The 15989-nt window shown below is 41.1% G+C and overlaps 1 protein-coding gene across 1 annotated transcript; it reads left to right on the forward strand.

Annotated features, from left to right (window-relative positions):
• Nucleotides 1-4704: 4704 nt before the first annotated feature.
• Nucleotides 4705-13905, forward strand: LOC140668816 (netrin receptor UNC5C). The gene is made up of 13 exons (XM_072898138.1): nt 4705-5395; nt 6414-6628; nt 7002-7215; nt 9378-9710; nt 10231-10398; nt 10644-10808; nt 11150-11185; nt 11253-11523; nt 11633-11781; nt 12015-12754; nt 12859-13244; nt 13337-13438; nt 13523-13905. The coding sequence occupies exons 1-13, from the start codon at nt 5335-5337 to the stop codon at nt 13692-13694; spliced, it is 3012 nt and encodes a 1003-aa protein (XP_072754239.1). The 5' UTR covers nt 4705-5334; the 3' UTR covers nt 13695-13905.
• The last annotated feature ends 2084 nt before the right edge of the window (nt 13906-15989 follow it).

A 15989-nucleotide genomic window follows, 5' to 3' on the forward strand; every position in this document is an offset into this window, starting at 1 on the left:
TTTCCTATTCGTAAATCAATAAATTATTTTTCACGTACGGAAAAGATATCTTTTCGAAAATTGAAGATAAACTAAAGGAGGAATATATAAAATTGTATAATTTTAATATAGCGTTCAATATTGTCCAAATACTCTCTTTCAGATGAATTCGATTAACATTGCATTAATAATAATAATAATAATAATATAATTGCACAAATTCTGCTAAATTATACGTTCCATCCTGTGATTGCTCTCCTCGCTGATGTCCGTCAATTTCCCCGCAGGTTGTCCGATCACGCGTTTTGACATTGCGATACCCGTGTATCGCGCGTCGTTTCGCCGAGACAGCTGCGGCATGCCGTTTTGCGTGCGACGAACTTTCGACATGAATAACCGATGGCTAATGGGTATTTCGGCTTGCTCCGCGGTCGGTCCGCAGGGTCCTCTTAGCGCCCGTTGAATTAATAACAATTGCACGCCGCGCGTTTCCAAAACGGACGAGACCGCCACGAATGAGCTATATCCATCGGGCCAAGTTCATCCCTCGTCACAACCGCACACAACCATTTTCGTTGGGCTTCCATATAAGAGAACCGTAGGTTTTCTCTCGAGTTTGCGAAGACAACAGCTGCATGCTCGCTGAAATATTAAGGAGTTTCTACGCAAGAGGTAGATCCTACGGACAACCCTTTAGGAGGAATACAATCGATGAGAGAGATAGTACCGTTCGACCTACAGTTCCTCAACCCCGTACACGCTCGATACGTATATATCTATATATCTATATGCTGACGATATTCTGTTGAACTGTATAAAACGCAAGAGCGGCGAAGAGGACGGTCATCCACTTGAAATGACAATAATACGAGCAGACTTCACAATATTATATCTACATATACATTATTATCTGGGAGAATAGCTCAAAGTCTTATATGTCTTTAGATCTTGAAAAAAGTATATCCAAAAAAAAAAAACTACATTTTTCAAATAAACTCAAAATTTTCTTCAAAAGTTATAAAAATCCTTCTTTCTAACATTTATAAAAATAACTGCTAGAAACAGATTTTTATTCTCGAAATAAGATCATCTTTGAAATAAAATTTTTCACGATTCATCCTTATCTTCGTGTTCGAAATAAGTCGCACGGCAGATAGATTGTATGCGAGTTGCATGTATGTTAAATTTAAAAAGACAATTTAAAATGTCACGCGATTTCTGCAGAAATTTCATAAGATAAAAATAGGAATGGAAGGATGCTATGTGTGATATGATTACACTGGTGCAGAAGAAGTTGAAAAAAAAAATTCACAAATCTTCGCGACGCAATATCGCTGATCGATGATGCATCCGGTGGCACAATATCTTCAATTTGTTCGATTTGCACGTAACTTGGCGAACGTTTCACGCCTTGTCTGGCGCGCAAAGTTGATTTGTGAGCAAACGCCGCGCCGCGACCCGCGGAACTGCACAGCACACTGTCGCCGATTTAACGATTAAATCATCGGATGCATCGTCGCGTTATCCGCGTATTCTGTCAATCGCATTGATCATCGCGCGACATATTTGGCGAAACGCGTTAAGCGTGTTTATCGTCCGGCGTTTAACGGCCGCAGCGCGGAAGCCAATTACGCGCGGTGTCTGTTTGCAATCGGGCAATATTCATTGTCACTGGTTCGCAAGCCGCGCATAATCATATGTGACGCGACATTGTTTTTAATTACGCCCGCCGATTATCTCGTTATGCGAATTGTGATTTCCACTAAACGTCGGACGACACAAACACGTGTACCGTGGATAACTCATGATGCGGACAAAGATGGATAACAATGTACGTTGGGATCATTCGTATCGTTGCGCATTTGCATTCCAAAACGACCAATTAACGTCATTGATCGATGATTGATGACATATTTAGGCCGCTAAACTTACTTTTATTTTATTTTTTACAATCTTTCATCCATTTCTAAAAGTTATATATTTATGTATGCTTGTGTGTAGCGAAACTTTTTTATTTATATCAATATGTAAATCAAAGCTGATAATAAAATCGTGACTTTAATTTCTCTGTGATGATGTACTTTACTTCATAATGATTTAACTAATTATAGCGATATGATGAGTTTGTGTGCTTTTTAATTTTTTTAAAAATAACTTTAAATAAACAATTGTGCAGTCAGAGCGACAACCACGCGTGTTAATAATTTTAACGACGCCTTATCTAAATATATAACGATATAAAATATGCTACGCACAACGCGAAATAAATATGTCATAATCTATATTTACGGAATATACATATATTGAGGCCGATATGACGTAATACTTATAAAGAGCTTTCTTAAGTATGATAAATAAATTTCGCTTATTCTTTATTTCTTTATTCCGCTTCTATTAAGAGTGAAAATTTTTCACATGTCGCCGTTTTATCGAAAGATTAACAATCACGTGTGTAATTAGTCATCGTTGAAAAAATGTCTCGCACAATAAAAAATGTCAACGTAATATATTTATCTTTAGAATCTTTACTAATGGAACGCACACTTTCTTTCTTTACTTTTTCCGTAATATCCGCGAGCAAAGTGTCTTTTTGTTAATTCGTTCTACATTTTACTCCTTTCTTCTCCTAGCGCTCGTCGTATGGGTGCTGTCATACCGCGGATACGTTTCTCTCTCCGTTCCATCTGGTACGGAACGGTACGGAACGAGCGCGTGGGTTCCTTTTTCCCGAGGGCGACATAAAGCCCGGAACAAATTGCTACGTGTGTTTACGTTAAATCGCTTAAGCGCTCTGCGCTTGCACGAGCTCGAAGGGATCGACTCTCTCGTAAAGGCGAGAGATAACCATCTGCGAGTGAGGGCCATCGGCATAAGTCAAGCTTCGACGTCTCGATGAACCGATATACATGTGAGTATAATGTATAATGACGGAATACATCGATGTATAAATCCGGATTAAGGCTATTCGATGCTGCAGCCACCTTAATACCTGGGCATGGAGCAACTTAACGTTATCGCGATATATATACCGAATTTCGATCGAGCACTAATGTGTATTTATATATATTATATATATAGATATATATATATATATATATACTTTGTGTACACGTTAGTCCTTTTTATGGGATATCATTAATTACGAGAAAACGCTGCGGGGATCTTCCTGTCTCGAACGTCGCGAAATACCTAAAATAAATAGAGCGAAATGGAATTCCGTAGAGAAATGCTCGAATGCACTTTAATGTTTGTCAAGGATGTTAGTTGTATTCTCAAGAAAGGTGATAGAGAGGGAGATTGCTGGAAAAATATTTCTAAATTTGATATCTCCATTTTCCGCTCTGATAATAAAAATAAAAATTATAAAGGATTTACGATAGAAAGGATCCATTAAAAAGATCTGTTGTCCAATATCGTCTATAAAAATCTATATGGATCACACATAACGTTTTCATGCAAGATTTCTCCCCTAGAGCCAGTTGACACGATCCGGACGCGTTCTACACTCTCCGATCTATTTACGCCAAGTAGCAACAAGGTATCGGTTTCCTGGATGTGTAACCAAGCGATTCGGAAACTCGTTTACCGTTACATCCACCTTCGTACGAAGTCGTGAGGTTAAAGGGACGTCGCCGCGACGACGCGTCTCGAACTCGTCCTCGCGGTTGGATCCGATTTCATGTTCGAGCGGATCGGCAGTGATCGACCGTAGGAAATCCCATATGTTCCCACAAGGATCCTCTTCTAGTGCCTCTTCTTCACCAAGCGAATACTCAAGTGATATCCATTCGATCCTTACCAAAAGCATCTCGGTAGTAGACGAGGTGCGATAACAATGACCTCGGGGGCTAACAGCGCTGGCTTTACGACGTGCCATGAATGAAGGGGTGGATGAATATTGAATCGTCAAGGAACGGACGTATCGACGTTTCGAGCACAACAATGCGCTCCCCGACGAGCCAATAAGTACTTGACTTTATCCGAGAAGATGTCTCGGCCACAAATGGGATTTTAGTTAAGAAATAAATGACCCTTTATCATGCTTTCATTCTTGATCGTTGTCGATTATGTCATCGATGTTCCGATACGATAAAGAGTTGAAGTTCGTCTTCACGATTACTTTCTTTAATGTTGTAACAATTAATTACATATATATTTTTCTTGCGCACAGACGTACAACACATTTTAGAAAAATATATTTCTTCAAAAAAAATATATCCACAACGAAAATTGCTTAATTCTTATTATTTTTATTCGCGATTATATGTCAAATTTAATTTCTGTATTTTTTATATATTTTAGCTTATATATATATATATATTTTAGATTAAATTGATATGTCAGTAAACATGTTAAAAATTAAACGACTTTCTTTCACGAAGGCGGATATAAGAGTAGACGGATGCATATATCGAGAGAGTGATCTGTCAATCATCGTTCAGCACGGAAGGAGAACATTCGCGGAAGAAAGCGCAGCCTCCGGCATCGCAAGCACCACCACCACTATCGCCGTCACCGTCACCGTTACCGTCAACGTCGCCGTCGCCGTCGCCGTCTCCGTCACCGTCACCGTCGTCGTTGTCGTCGTTGTCGTCGTTGCCGCCGCCGCAGATACCACCACCATTGGCAGCAGCAGCAGCAGTAGCAGCAACACCCCCGACGACAAGGGGATGAAGAAGAGCGTCGGTATCGAAGTGAGACGTATATATATATATGTATATATAGAGGTGCGCGCACGTCGGCAAGTTCAGTCGTCCACCGCGTGCCGACCCGCGAGCATCGCGCAGCCACCCTCCCTTAGCGAATTCCTCGTTTCCCCTATTTCGCTCGCTATCGTGTACGAAGGGTTCCAGGCCGGTCACGTGTCCCCCCTTTCGTACGCTCGAACGCGAGTGCAACCATGCAAGTGCGAGCACCCTCGTTCAGATTCGTCATATAGTCTCCAAAATTAGCCGCGACTAATTATCGATGGTATTTTTCGAAGAGACGATTTCTTTTTCAAATTGAAAAATTCAAACGCACGGTTGTAAATATGATCTGTCACATGAATCTCGCGTACGATAAACAATCGATTGAGATTGTCTCTATTCTTCGATCAATAGCAAATTCGATCTGTCCTGATACACGAGTCACTGGTGATAATGCACGACTGTGCATTGCGGATATTTATTAAAATCGTACAAGATATTAATTGAAATTTGGCACGCTAATCGGTGATGAAGTCAAAGTCGTTTGAAAGTGATAACAAGCGCGACGCTAGAAAGATGTGCCAGCGTAGAGCATGAAATTTGTTGTGCCCAATTTCTCCAAGTGGTAACGAATAAAACGTCGATTTGAGTGAAATGTGAGGCAACGATGGAGCTGAGGATCAGTATTCTTCTTTTAACGCTTCTTCGTCTTGCTAGTACGCTCGAAAGTAAGTAACAAAGTAAATAAAACAGCAGAGATTTATATGTTTGACAATATCTCTTAATTTATCTTCAAAATATTAATATTCAATTAGTTTGAACATTTGCGTAAAATATTATACAACTGCATCTCGCATGCTGATTATTTGGGAATTAAAGTGTAATATTGTTCGTTGAAAATATTCTCCACATTATGTTATATTGTTAAGTGCACCACACAAATCGTTCTAAATACCAATAGCTATTATTGCAACGCCGGCGCTTCCGCGACGACCGAAAATTCATTTCGGCTCGTTTCCGGCCGGCGTGCATACCCATTTAAATCGCAGCGTAAATTTACGTCTCGCGTTCCTCGCGAAAGCCCCTCGTTGCGGATCGTGACATGTTTTCTCATGAGCTTGACAGCTGAGGTAATCATAGAGCGCTTGGCTTATTGCGACGAGTCAAACAAGAGAGGCGTAATCGTTCGGGGTGTAATAAAGTTCCTGCGAAGACTTGAAAGCGAGTCGACGAACACGAAGCGTAAAGTAATCCGCGAGATGTAAGCGCGAACGTGTAGTTGATACACGATGTAAAATCCGTTACGTATCGTTAAGCTTGTTTTAGCGTTCCATATCATATCCGACTCAACGTCTAAATATATCGCGTCGCGAATGCTGCGTCTTTGGGTAGCGATAGACTTTTAGGAAAGGAGAACGAGTAGAAATATATATATATATGTTCGACACGTTATCGGATCCGGTAATGCACCATTAGTAATCCGATAACGCCGTCTCCACACATGGCCGTTTCTCTTTATCGCGGTGACGCGGCTTTAATCCCTCCCCGATGGACCAAGAGCAAGCCCCGCGGCGACGATTTAATTCAATCGATTCGATATGAAAAATTTGGAAACGTATGGATAATGCTGTCAGAAGGGATTATGCTGACGGCTCTATCGGATTAGCGGAATGAATCGCGTTGGAATTATCGATTTTTTTCCGCTCGCGCGCAAAAGGGATAAGCGTATGCTCCGTTGCTCGCTAGGCACGAAGGAAGAGGATGACGCGGAGGAAGATGACGAGGAGAGTTATCCCGTCGAAGATTATGATTACGGCGACTACGAGACCGCGACCATAACGAGCGATACCGATCTCATCGCCGGCGGTTCCCTGCCGATTTTCTTGCTGGAGCCCATCGACACGTTTGTCATCAAAGGGAAACCGGCGACGTTGCACTGTCGCGCCGCGCACGCTCTTCAGGTAATGCATCGCATTTGTAATCATTTCGATTATAATTCATACATCTCTTTACATAACGTTTTGTATAAAGATTTCTTACTTTATTACATATATTTTCTCGTTACCTATATTACAATTATTCTTTTGTATCACATGAATCCATGAAAGTATTATTCTCGCACAATGTTTCTTAAGACTCTTCACAGAATGTCTTTGTCTTTATTTCCTTCGTGGCTCTGGTTTTGCTCACTGCTCTCTCTCTCTATTTCTCTTTCTCTCTCTCTCTCTCTTCTCTTTTCACGCTCTTATTACTCACTTAGTCGCAATTTAACGAAGACAAGTTGTTTCTTTCACGGCACGCGAAACTGCACGCTCCACCGGTTCTTTTCCGCAGGTGTATTTTCGCTGCAACGGTGACCGGGCCGAGCGTTCGCAGCAGCAGGATTTCGTCGACCCTCGTACTGGAACGAGGGTCGTCGAGGTCGAGTTGAACGTGACGAGGAACGAGGTCGAGGAGTACTTTGGGAAAGAGAGATTCAAGTGCGAATGCGTGGCATGGTCGGGACCAGGTCAAATTCGAGGGCAGCCCGCTACGGTTGAGGTCGCCTGTAAGTAGAGAATCCTCCATTCTGTCTCTCTCTCTCTCTCTCTCTCTCTCTCTCTCTCTCTCTCTCTCTCTCTCTCTCTCTCTCTCTCTCTCTCTCTCTCTCTCTCTCTCTCTCTCTCTCTCTCTCTCTCTCTCTCTCTCTCTCTCTCTCTTTCTTTGCTATCCTATTATTCTGTATATATTCTCTGTTCTCTCCCTCGATTATTCTCTTTGAATAATTCTTTACCGGTGCAACGAGAGAAAGAAAGAATTTCCTTTCTCTCGTTGCGGTAATGACCATGCACCGCACGTTTCTGCGTTACATGATGTGCTCCAACTCAGGAGATTACGTCACTTTCACTTACGCTAATACGAGGGGAAGCCTTTGAACGGACAGTAGTGACAACTATCGCAAAGACCGTCCTCGTATTTTTAGGCTAATTCGGACCGTAAAAATAGATTATTATAAATTTGTTAAATATAAACTTATTATATTTCTAGTGATATGATACTATAATAATAATATAATAATTACATTTGTCGATACTCTCTTTCTGTGTAATTGCATTTCAGTGTAGAGAGATATTCCTGAAACGTCTCATGCAAATTATATTAATCTCAGTTATTAAAATCGATAAGTATATAATCTTAGTTATTTCATTATACAATATTATTATTTAATAACTTTATTAATAAAATTTGTGTAACTCATTTAAAGCTTTTGATGCGCGCTTTTAATAGTCGATGTAAAGTTTACCCCCGACATTTTGCAATGAGCTGGAAGGTGGAACAAATTAAAGCAACAGAGCGGACACGATTCGGTTTTTATCAAGTGTTCTGTGACGCGCAAATCGAATGCAAAATCTAATCGATATTCTATTGCAAACGAAACGACAGACGCGTAAGCCTCCGAATAGCGTTGCGTTTTTTCAGAGAGGAAAACGAGAGACAATCTCTGTCATTCAATGCGGAACACTCGTCAGTTATCAAAGCTAAAATAAAGTCGCATATACATCGCGATAAGCTGAATGAAAAGTGTATTTTGGCATTTTGTGTATGGAATTCCAATAATACGATACGATTGCATTTGGGATTGGATGCTTCGTAAAAAGGTGTAGCGCAAGAGCAATTTTCATTTAGACATTTCGAGTCGCACTGTCCCGCGCAAATAAGCATGGCAAACAGGATGCAAAATTAAATCGGTATTTGCGTTCAAACAGAAAGCAGACGCTTTCGAAATTGAATTCATGATGTCGATCGAATCGATGTGTACGCCATTTGTTGTAGAACGATTCTTTGCGCAACAATCTTATTTTACTTTCGAATAAACAAAGCAGATACTTCTTAATTTAGCGAGCGTTGACGCATATTAAATTACTCGCCCGTGTTTAACGTTTAAATATTTAAATACGTTCATTATATAAAATGCATTTGTATACGGACGACGACATGACATACCATAGACTACGAAAAAAATGAATCACGTGGAAATTAAACGATCGTAATTGCTATTCATTCGGAGGTATCCCTTTCACGCGGAGTCACTCTTACGCGAGTCTAAGTAAAGGGGAAAAAAAAAAATATTAAATTTTTTGAAAAGAACGTAGATATATAAAGTGACGTATTACATTGTGTTTGACTTACGACGTATGATACGAAAAAAATCTTGAAGCCACTAAGGCAACGTAAATGCATTTGAATTGATGCATTCGTAGATGGTCCGTAACGTCCGGACTTTGTGATGCCGGACGTATCATCCATCAGTCCGATCTACATACCGTGGCATAGAATTCCGTATCCAGTTTCTAAAGCGCAGCATCGTGGTACTACACGCCGAGCTTCGACCGGTGCTTATGCTCTTCAACGAGAGCGATATGAAAGCCTCGCTTTTTGAGCACGGACGTGGCGTGGCAAATAATGCCGCGACGGATAGCCACGTTGAACGAATGACCGCCGTTATGCATTCCGTGGTTCTCGCGTCGCAAATCTTTTTCCACCTTCTGATGGCTAAAAGCTCTTTCGCGTTTGTACGCGCGCCCTCCCCCCCCCCCCTCGCCCCGTCCTAATATCGCTGAGTACCACTCTTTCCTTCTTTATTTCTCATTTGTCGTTCCGACGTCCTCTCGAGCGTGTTTCCCGAGCGAATATTAAAAAACCGTCTGGTACCTATCGCGGCTGATATAGATTTGAAGAAGCACTTCCTGTCGCCGCCGTATTCGTTGTCGGTGGAAGTCGGCCGTAACGCGGAGTTGCGATGTTCGCCACCTCTGGGTGTACCGACGCCGAGGGTTTATTGGTTGAGAAACGGTTCGCCTCTCGAGACAACGGCCTCCGGCGCCGCTTCCGCCTCCTCCGATGCGGATCCCAACGAGGTACCCGCGTCCGGCTTCGTGCAATCCGCCGACGGACATTTACTTCTCGGAGAGGCCGAATTGAGGCATCAAGGGAACTATTCGTGCGTCGCCGAGAATCTCGCCGCGAGGAGAGTCAGCGAACCGGCGGTGCTCACGATTTACGGTGAGCAATTTTCCTTTCATTTATTTATATGTATTATAGATTATAGATCGGACGCGATTAAGAAATGCTCGGTAATTAAAAAGATAAGGATGTTAAAGAATTTATTTAAATTCTATCATTTGATTCTATCATAAGTTATTGTATATAAAATTAGTCTCTCCTTTATTCTCTATTATGATATTATTTATGTTTTTATATTATCTTTTTGTTTTATTTCTTGCTAGAATCTCTTTCTTCTTATTTACATTTTTTGTATTGTGTTCTCAAGATAAGAATTGTGTAGTCAATATCTGCATCGCAGATTCATAACTCTTTGTCACGAACTAAATTCGAAGTCGATGCGCTTGCAGATTTCACGGTGATTAAACATCGATTTTCTTATTTTTAATTGACGTTGCATTAAATAAGCAAATCATTCACGTCTTAGCCTGTTGAAGCCGCGGGGCAATAACAAGATGTTATTTGTTCCCGTTTTAATTTCGTCGATATTTTTTTTTCTCTCTTCCCGATCCATTCTCAGTGAACGGCGGGTGGTCGTCCTGGTCCGGGTGGTCAGAGTGCAGCGTTCGCTGCGGTAGAGGCGTACAAAAGAGGACAAGAACATGTACAAATCCTGTTCCAATCAACGGCGGTCAAACGTGCCCAGGACCAGCCACACAAAGGGTAGAATGCAATCCTTCCTGCCCTGGTAGGTAAACTACAAAGACTCATTCACGTGGCACGCAAAATAATATAGAGCAACGTTCGCGTGAATTGTTACAAAGTACGAATTAACAAGCACGCCCTATATTGAAATGCACTGAACGTTTAAGCGCTGTAAATGTATGTCCTGATCAAGATACGCGGATACAGATGTATCTATTCTTTCGCTGACTCGCAAATCAGATAATCGCAATTTAATCGAGATTTTCAACTTCACCCCGTTACATACAGCGGTTGACGGCAGATGGTCAACTTGGTCCTCGTGGTCCGTATGCGGTCCTGATTGTTCGAGGGTAAGAAGGAGATCCTGCAACGACCCCCCGCCGAGCAACGGCGGTCGTCCCTGTCAAGGCAAGGACGTCATCGTCGAGTCCTGCTCCACGGATCGATGTAATGGTGAGCTCCAGCCGAGTTTCTGTTTTTTTTTTTTTATTGTTCTTCGTGACCCGCGTTTAATGCCTAACGATTTATCTGGGACGAGCGGTTCTTTTAATCGCCCCGTATTTGATTGCTATTTGTAAAACTTGATGACTTTGCACGCGCAATGATTATCGATGAAAGCTTAGATATGAGTGAAATTAAAATATTTTCAAAGACGTCCTAAAATGATTAATTTCTTTTAAATGTCAATCATAATCTTTATGTAAACTCTCTCCGTTTCTCTCTTGATGTAAAATTATATATGATATTTTTATCAAATGAATTAGAGATTTAAATACTTCTTTCCTCGTATGCAGCACTCGGACAAGATGGTCCAAGAGTATTCAAAGAAGGTAATTGAATTATGTTTATATGACTTTTGTTTTCCAAAAAAAAAAACAAAAATATTTTTTCTTTTAGCAACTAGAGCAGTCGATTACAGAAACATTCTCGCACTGTGGATCACTTTAAGCTTAGCCGCGATAATTTTGGCCGTAACGACAATTTTCTTCGTTCGTTTAATGCGCCGAAAAGAAAGAATGGAAGCTTTATACGGTGTTGCGAGATTAGACTTTCGTCGTCCGGGTGATCTCGCAAAATCAGTCGTTTCTAAAAACGAACGCCCCGTCTTGGCTAGCGATAGGCGTCTCGAACATGTAATTGACGAATCGAACGCCGTCAGATTACCCAGGTACATATATATTCAAATAATGAGAACACGGTACACACGATGTATAAATCACTATCCGGTTACATCTACATTAATTTTACGATTAATTATACGCTGATGCAATGTGCAGATCCTGTTCCGAGCATCATTATGACGTTCCGCAATTGTCATTACCGTCGACAACGAGACCATCGCCAAGCTCCTCCGTAACTAGGTCTTCTTGCAAGAATTCGCAACGAGGACGTGGCATGTCGGATAATGAGGAGGGACGATCTTCTCGTAAGAAATTCTTATAAATTTGAGAATACGAGGAGCTCGTTATCTATAATCAGTTTTGATATAAATCTACTTTTTTACAAAAGAATTCTGCAAAAATTTGGATCTTTTATACAATCAAAGATATGAAAAATCAATACACGTCATTAAAATGTTCAATAAATACACTTCTCTTTTCCGCGTATGCAGATAAATACCATATCCATCTATGACAAATTATATTTATATAATCTCAGGCTCGACATATCAAGCGAATCCAGAAAGCACAAACGAAGACGATGACGAGCAGGACGACGATGAAAGACCGGACGAGAATGAGCGATCCGCGACGGACGATGGTAGTGGATTTATCGTGAAAGCCATAATCGATGAGCAAGGTGCTCTCCTGGTCGTACCCGAAGTAGGGGTTTCCATGTCTGTGCCAGAAGGTGCGATCCCGCGCGGTCGTCGACTCAGTTTACATCTCGCCGTTCTGGGGGAAAATTCCTTCAGACCGAATCTTCCGCCTGGACTCACGTTGCTGTCCGCCGTGGTGGCCTGTGGACCCGCGGGTATCGATCTCGTGAAGCCTGTGATCCTTCAGTTTGAGCATTGCGCTGAATTGAGAACCGGGAACTGGGAGCTGAGTCTGTGGTCCGCAGAGATAGATCTAGAGACTCGTTCCAACAACTCCACGAGTTCATCGATGAGTTCGAACGGTCCGACGTCCGTGACAACGTGGCGCAAGATATTGATGCTCGGCGGTGATCCAACGAATATGCCTGGCCAACCATTCGCACAGCTCGATCATGCCGGTGTGTTCCTTGTAACGGAAACCCCCAGTGTTTACGCAGTTGCTGGAGAAAATTCGGTAGTCGCGCCCGGATTGGCCGTAAAGCGAATCTGCGTAGCGGTTTTCTTGTCTCGCGAACGCGATCATGTCAAATGCCGCGTGTTCGAAGACACCAAAGCATCATTCAAGCTCGTGAGCGAACAGGTGAGCCCGAAATATCTATTTGAAATTTGCATGCCTATTATAAGCACACGCGCAAATAAAGATTGAAGTTGCGTTTGTCATTTTGAGTCATATTCTTTTTTCAGGAACGTCGTTTAGGCAGCACTCACATCGAGCATGGTACCCTCGGATTTCGTGCAAGCGGCACTTCGCTTCGTATCGATCTCGAAGACAGAGAGAGCGGTTTTGCCGAACGACTGGAAGTACCTTATCGGCGCATTTGGGCATCCTCTAGGATCAGTATTCGACGTTCTTTTAGAATAGAAAAAATCGTCGGCGAACTTAAGCTCGGTTTCGAGCTTCGTGCTTGTCAACGTGGTTTCGAAGATCAAGGCTTGCTGCTTAGGATCGATCTTGATCTTGTAAAAAGGAATAACATGAGTGGAAAGAGGAATAAGACGGAATCCTCGATTGTCTTACGGTCGAAAAATTCAGCAAGATCTACAGAATCCGTTGTACCGAGACCCTTTAGGTATTTCTTTATAATTATTTATGATTTTAAAAAGAGCGAAATATATTGATAAAATAATAAAACCAATAAAATGTTATTTCGATTTGCTATAGATTTTCCAAGACGCTTAGAAAACAACTATGCCAGTGTTTGGATCCGCCAAGCGCACGCGGCAACGATTGGCGGATGTTGGCTCAGAGACTACAAGTGGATCGGTGAGTTTTAAAATAATATTTTGCAATCTATCTTGCTTTTGCGGATTTACGGAATAAATTTGCACCGGCGTAACATTTTAACAGATACGTCGACTATTTTGCGACGAAGGCAAGTCCAACGGAACATATTTTGGACTTATGGGAAGCTAGACATCGCGAAGCTACAGCTCTAGCAGATTTATTAAACCATTTAAGACTGATGGGACGCGTTGACGCGGCTAACGTACTCGAGAGTCGTCTGGGGCCATGGATTTAACAATAAATAAAGTTACACTGCCACAAATAAACGATACTCAAATTTATAACACAAAGGAACAAAAGTTTTGTAAATAGAATAGTCATTATACAATATTAACAAAATGGACGTAGAGCTATGTTGTATAAACATATTGGTCATATTTGTACATAAAAGTCGTTTACAACAAATACTTATGTAACATAATATCCTTCAAACCCTCTTTGTATGACCCGCAAAATTTTAAAAAAAATTATCTTTATTTTATCGTAATCATTAATCTTTTATTTCTATTAAATAAAAAAATGACATATATCGTAAACAATTTTAATTACATAAATCACATTTTATTAATAACGTTTTTATCGATTAAAACACATATATTTTACAAAAAAAAATTTCCTTGTAATATTATATATTTTTTGAGAACAATCAAATATATGTTATTAATTATTAAACAAAAATTTTCTCTCTTATTAAATTTCTTTTTTTATATAATTTTGATTTATTATTATTATTTTAAAATTAATATCGATAATAATTCATTTATATATTCATTATTTCCAACTAATTGCATTCGATAGTTAATGCAAATTACATCTAATGACGCGGTCTTTAACAAACAACGGAGTGCTCAACGAGATCAGAAATTACAGGTGACATTCATAGCCGCATATGCCCAATTTGCATCTGAATGCCAATCGTCATCAGGTATCCGACGGTTCTCGAGCAAAATCGAACGGAAGGCGGAAGTCCGCTGGAGGATCTCCAGTTGTGGATAGGCGGGTATTTAGATGCCATTTACGTATCGTATCGCGACAAGCATTCGAGGAAGGTTCCCAGGTATCGTGTCTTGAACCAGGGATGCGTAGGATGCTCGAAACAATGGGCATTATCTCGTCACCGTATAGGGGTAAGGGTCGAGAGGTTCGGCAAGGTATAGGTATGCAAGTACGGATGGCAGAGCCAGCAGCCCCCATATAGGTATGTACGTATCTCTCTGCTTCCTCTATCGTCTCCCTTCCGCCACCGGTTTCCTCTTACCATTCGTATTAGTCGCTCTCTCTCTCTCCTCTCCGAATCCTCTTGGAAGGATGAGAGGCGGAGGGGTGGTAGCATTTAATCACAGGGGCCCGCTGGTGGTAATTCCACCGGACAATGCCTGTTGACCCGACTCGCCGGGGATGGTCACCCTTTAATCGCTATGCGATTCGCCAGCCACCCGACATCTCTCCTCTCTCTCTCTCTCTCTCTCTCTCTCTCTCTCTCTCTCTCTCTCTCTCTCTCTTCTTTTTTTCACGAACTTTCGTTAATTCATTTCTTTCTTGATGCCTTCATTTTTCGCTTCTTTCTATCATTTATACGATGCTATAAGGTCAATTCGGTACTTATTAAAGTAATATCGGTTCGTTCGGTACTTATAAAAGTAATATTAAAATGTCATAATTTTTTTCTTGAGCATACCTAAGTATTAGAATATTAATCGGCAGGAAAAATGAAAAGATAAAATTTCCGCGGTACATTAATCAAATTTTGAATAACTCTGTAATAAAAAGTGCACTTCTTTGCATATGACAAGAAATATATAACAAGATTTAGCTAACTATAAACTTGTCAGTAATTCAATCATTTCAAGAAAATATTACCTAATTATATGATACTCTTCAATAATTCAAAAATTCTTATTTTATAAATGTCATCTCGAAAATAACGTGATTTATTTTATATTTCAAGACGCGCAGTCGAGTTTAACAGCGGAGTTAACGTCCGTAAAAAGCGTTTTCTGTTCGACAAATCTTAAAGTCTCGTATATACGATTGCGGTTACGCACGAGTCACGGTTCACGCGTAATCCACGGGTTGGTCACATAAATCGCACAGACACAGTATCGTATTAATTTCCCGACTAATCGCGATTGGGATCTACAGGCAATTACGAGAAGGATCGTCCAATCAGATTGCACGCGCGGCGCTTTATCCGCTTCCGTTAACGCACCGCGAAGTCACGCACACGCGCAACGCACTTTACCGGACCCCGGCTACCGCGTGCGTACAAAACACCCACGCCACGCGAGAATACCGCTCGAGGGTGGCTTATGAATCGGCCAGACATATCGCGATCGAATGACGTGGAATCGACTTTGTACGTGTCCGGTAAAGTCATTAATTCATGCCGTAGGCCTATACGAGGCGACCAAGTGTAACAACACCTGCCAGTGTTTTCAACAGAGATTTACGCATTCGGTTTGCAATTAATTTTTACTTGATGGAATCATACTAATGATATGTAATTAATATACGATTAAAATAAAATAAT

The sequence above is a fragment of the Anoplolepis gracilipes genome, chromosome 8 (assembly GCF_047496725.1).
Source record: "Anoplolepis gracilipes chromosome 8, ASM4749672v1, whole genome shotgun sequence".
Classification (NCBI taxonomy): Eukaryota; Metazoa; Arthropoda; class Insecta; order Hymenoptera; family Formicidae; genus Anoplolepis; species Anoplolepis gracilipes.

What these genes read in the sequence shown, in the direction of transcription:
- LOC140668816 (XM_072898138.1), top strand. Translation starts at nt 5,335, where the DNA reads ATGGAGCTGAGGATCAGTATTCTTCTTTTAACGCTTCTTCGTCTTGCT. An exon ending in CTCCACGGATCGATGTAATG is followed by an intron (nt 10,809 to 11,149) that starts GTGAGCTCCAGC and finishes CCTCGTATGCAG; the next exon opens with CACTCGGACAAGATGGTCCA. An exon ending in TCAAGCTCGTGAGCGAACAG is followed by an intron (nt 12,755 to 12,858) that starts GTGAGCCCGAAA and finishes TTCTTTTTTCAG; the next exon opens with GAACGTCGTTTAGGCAGCAC.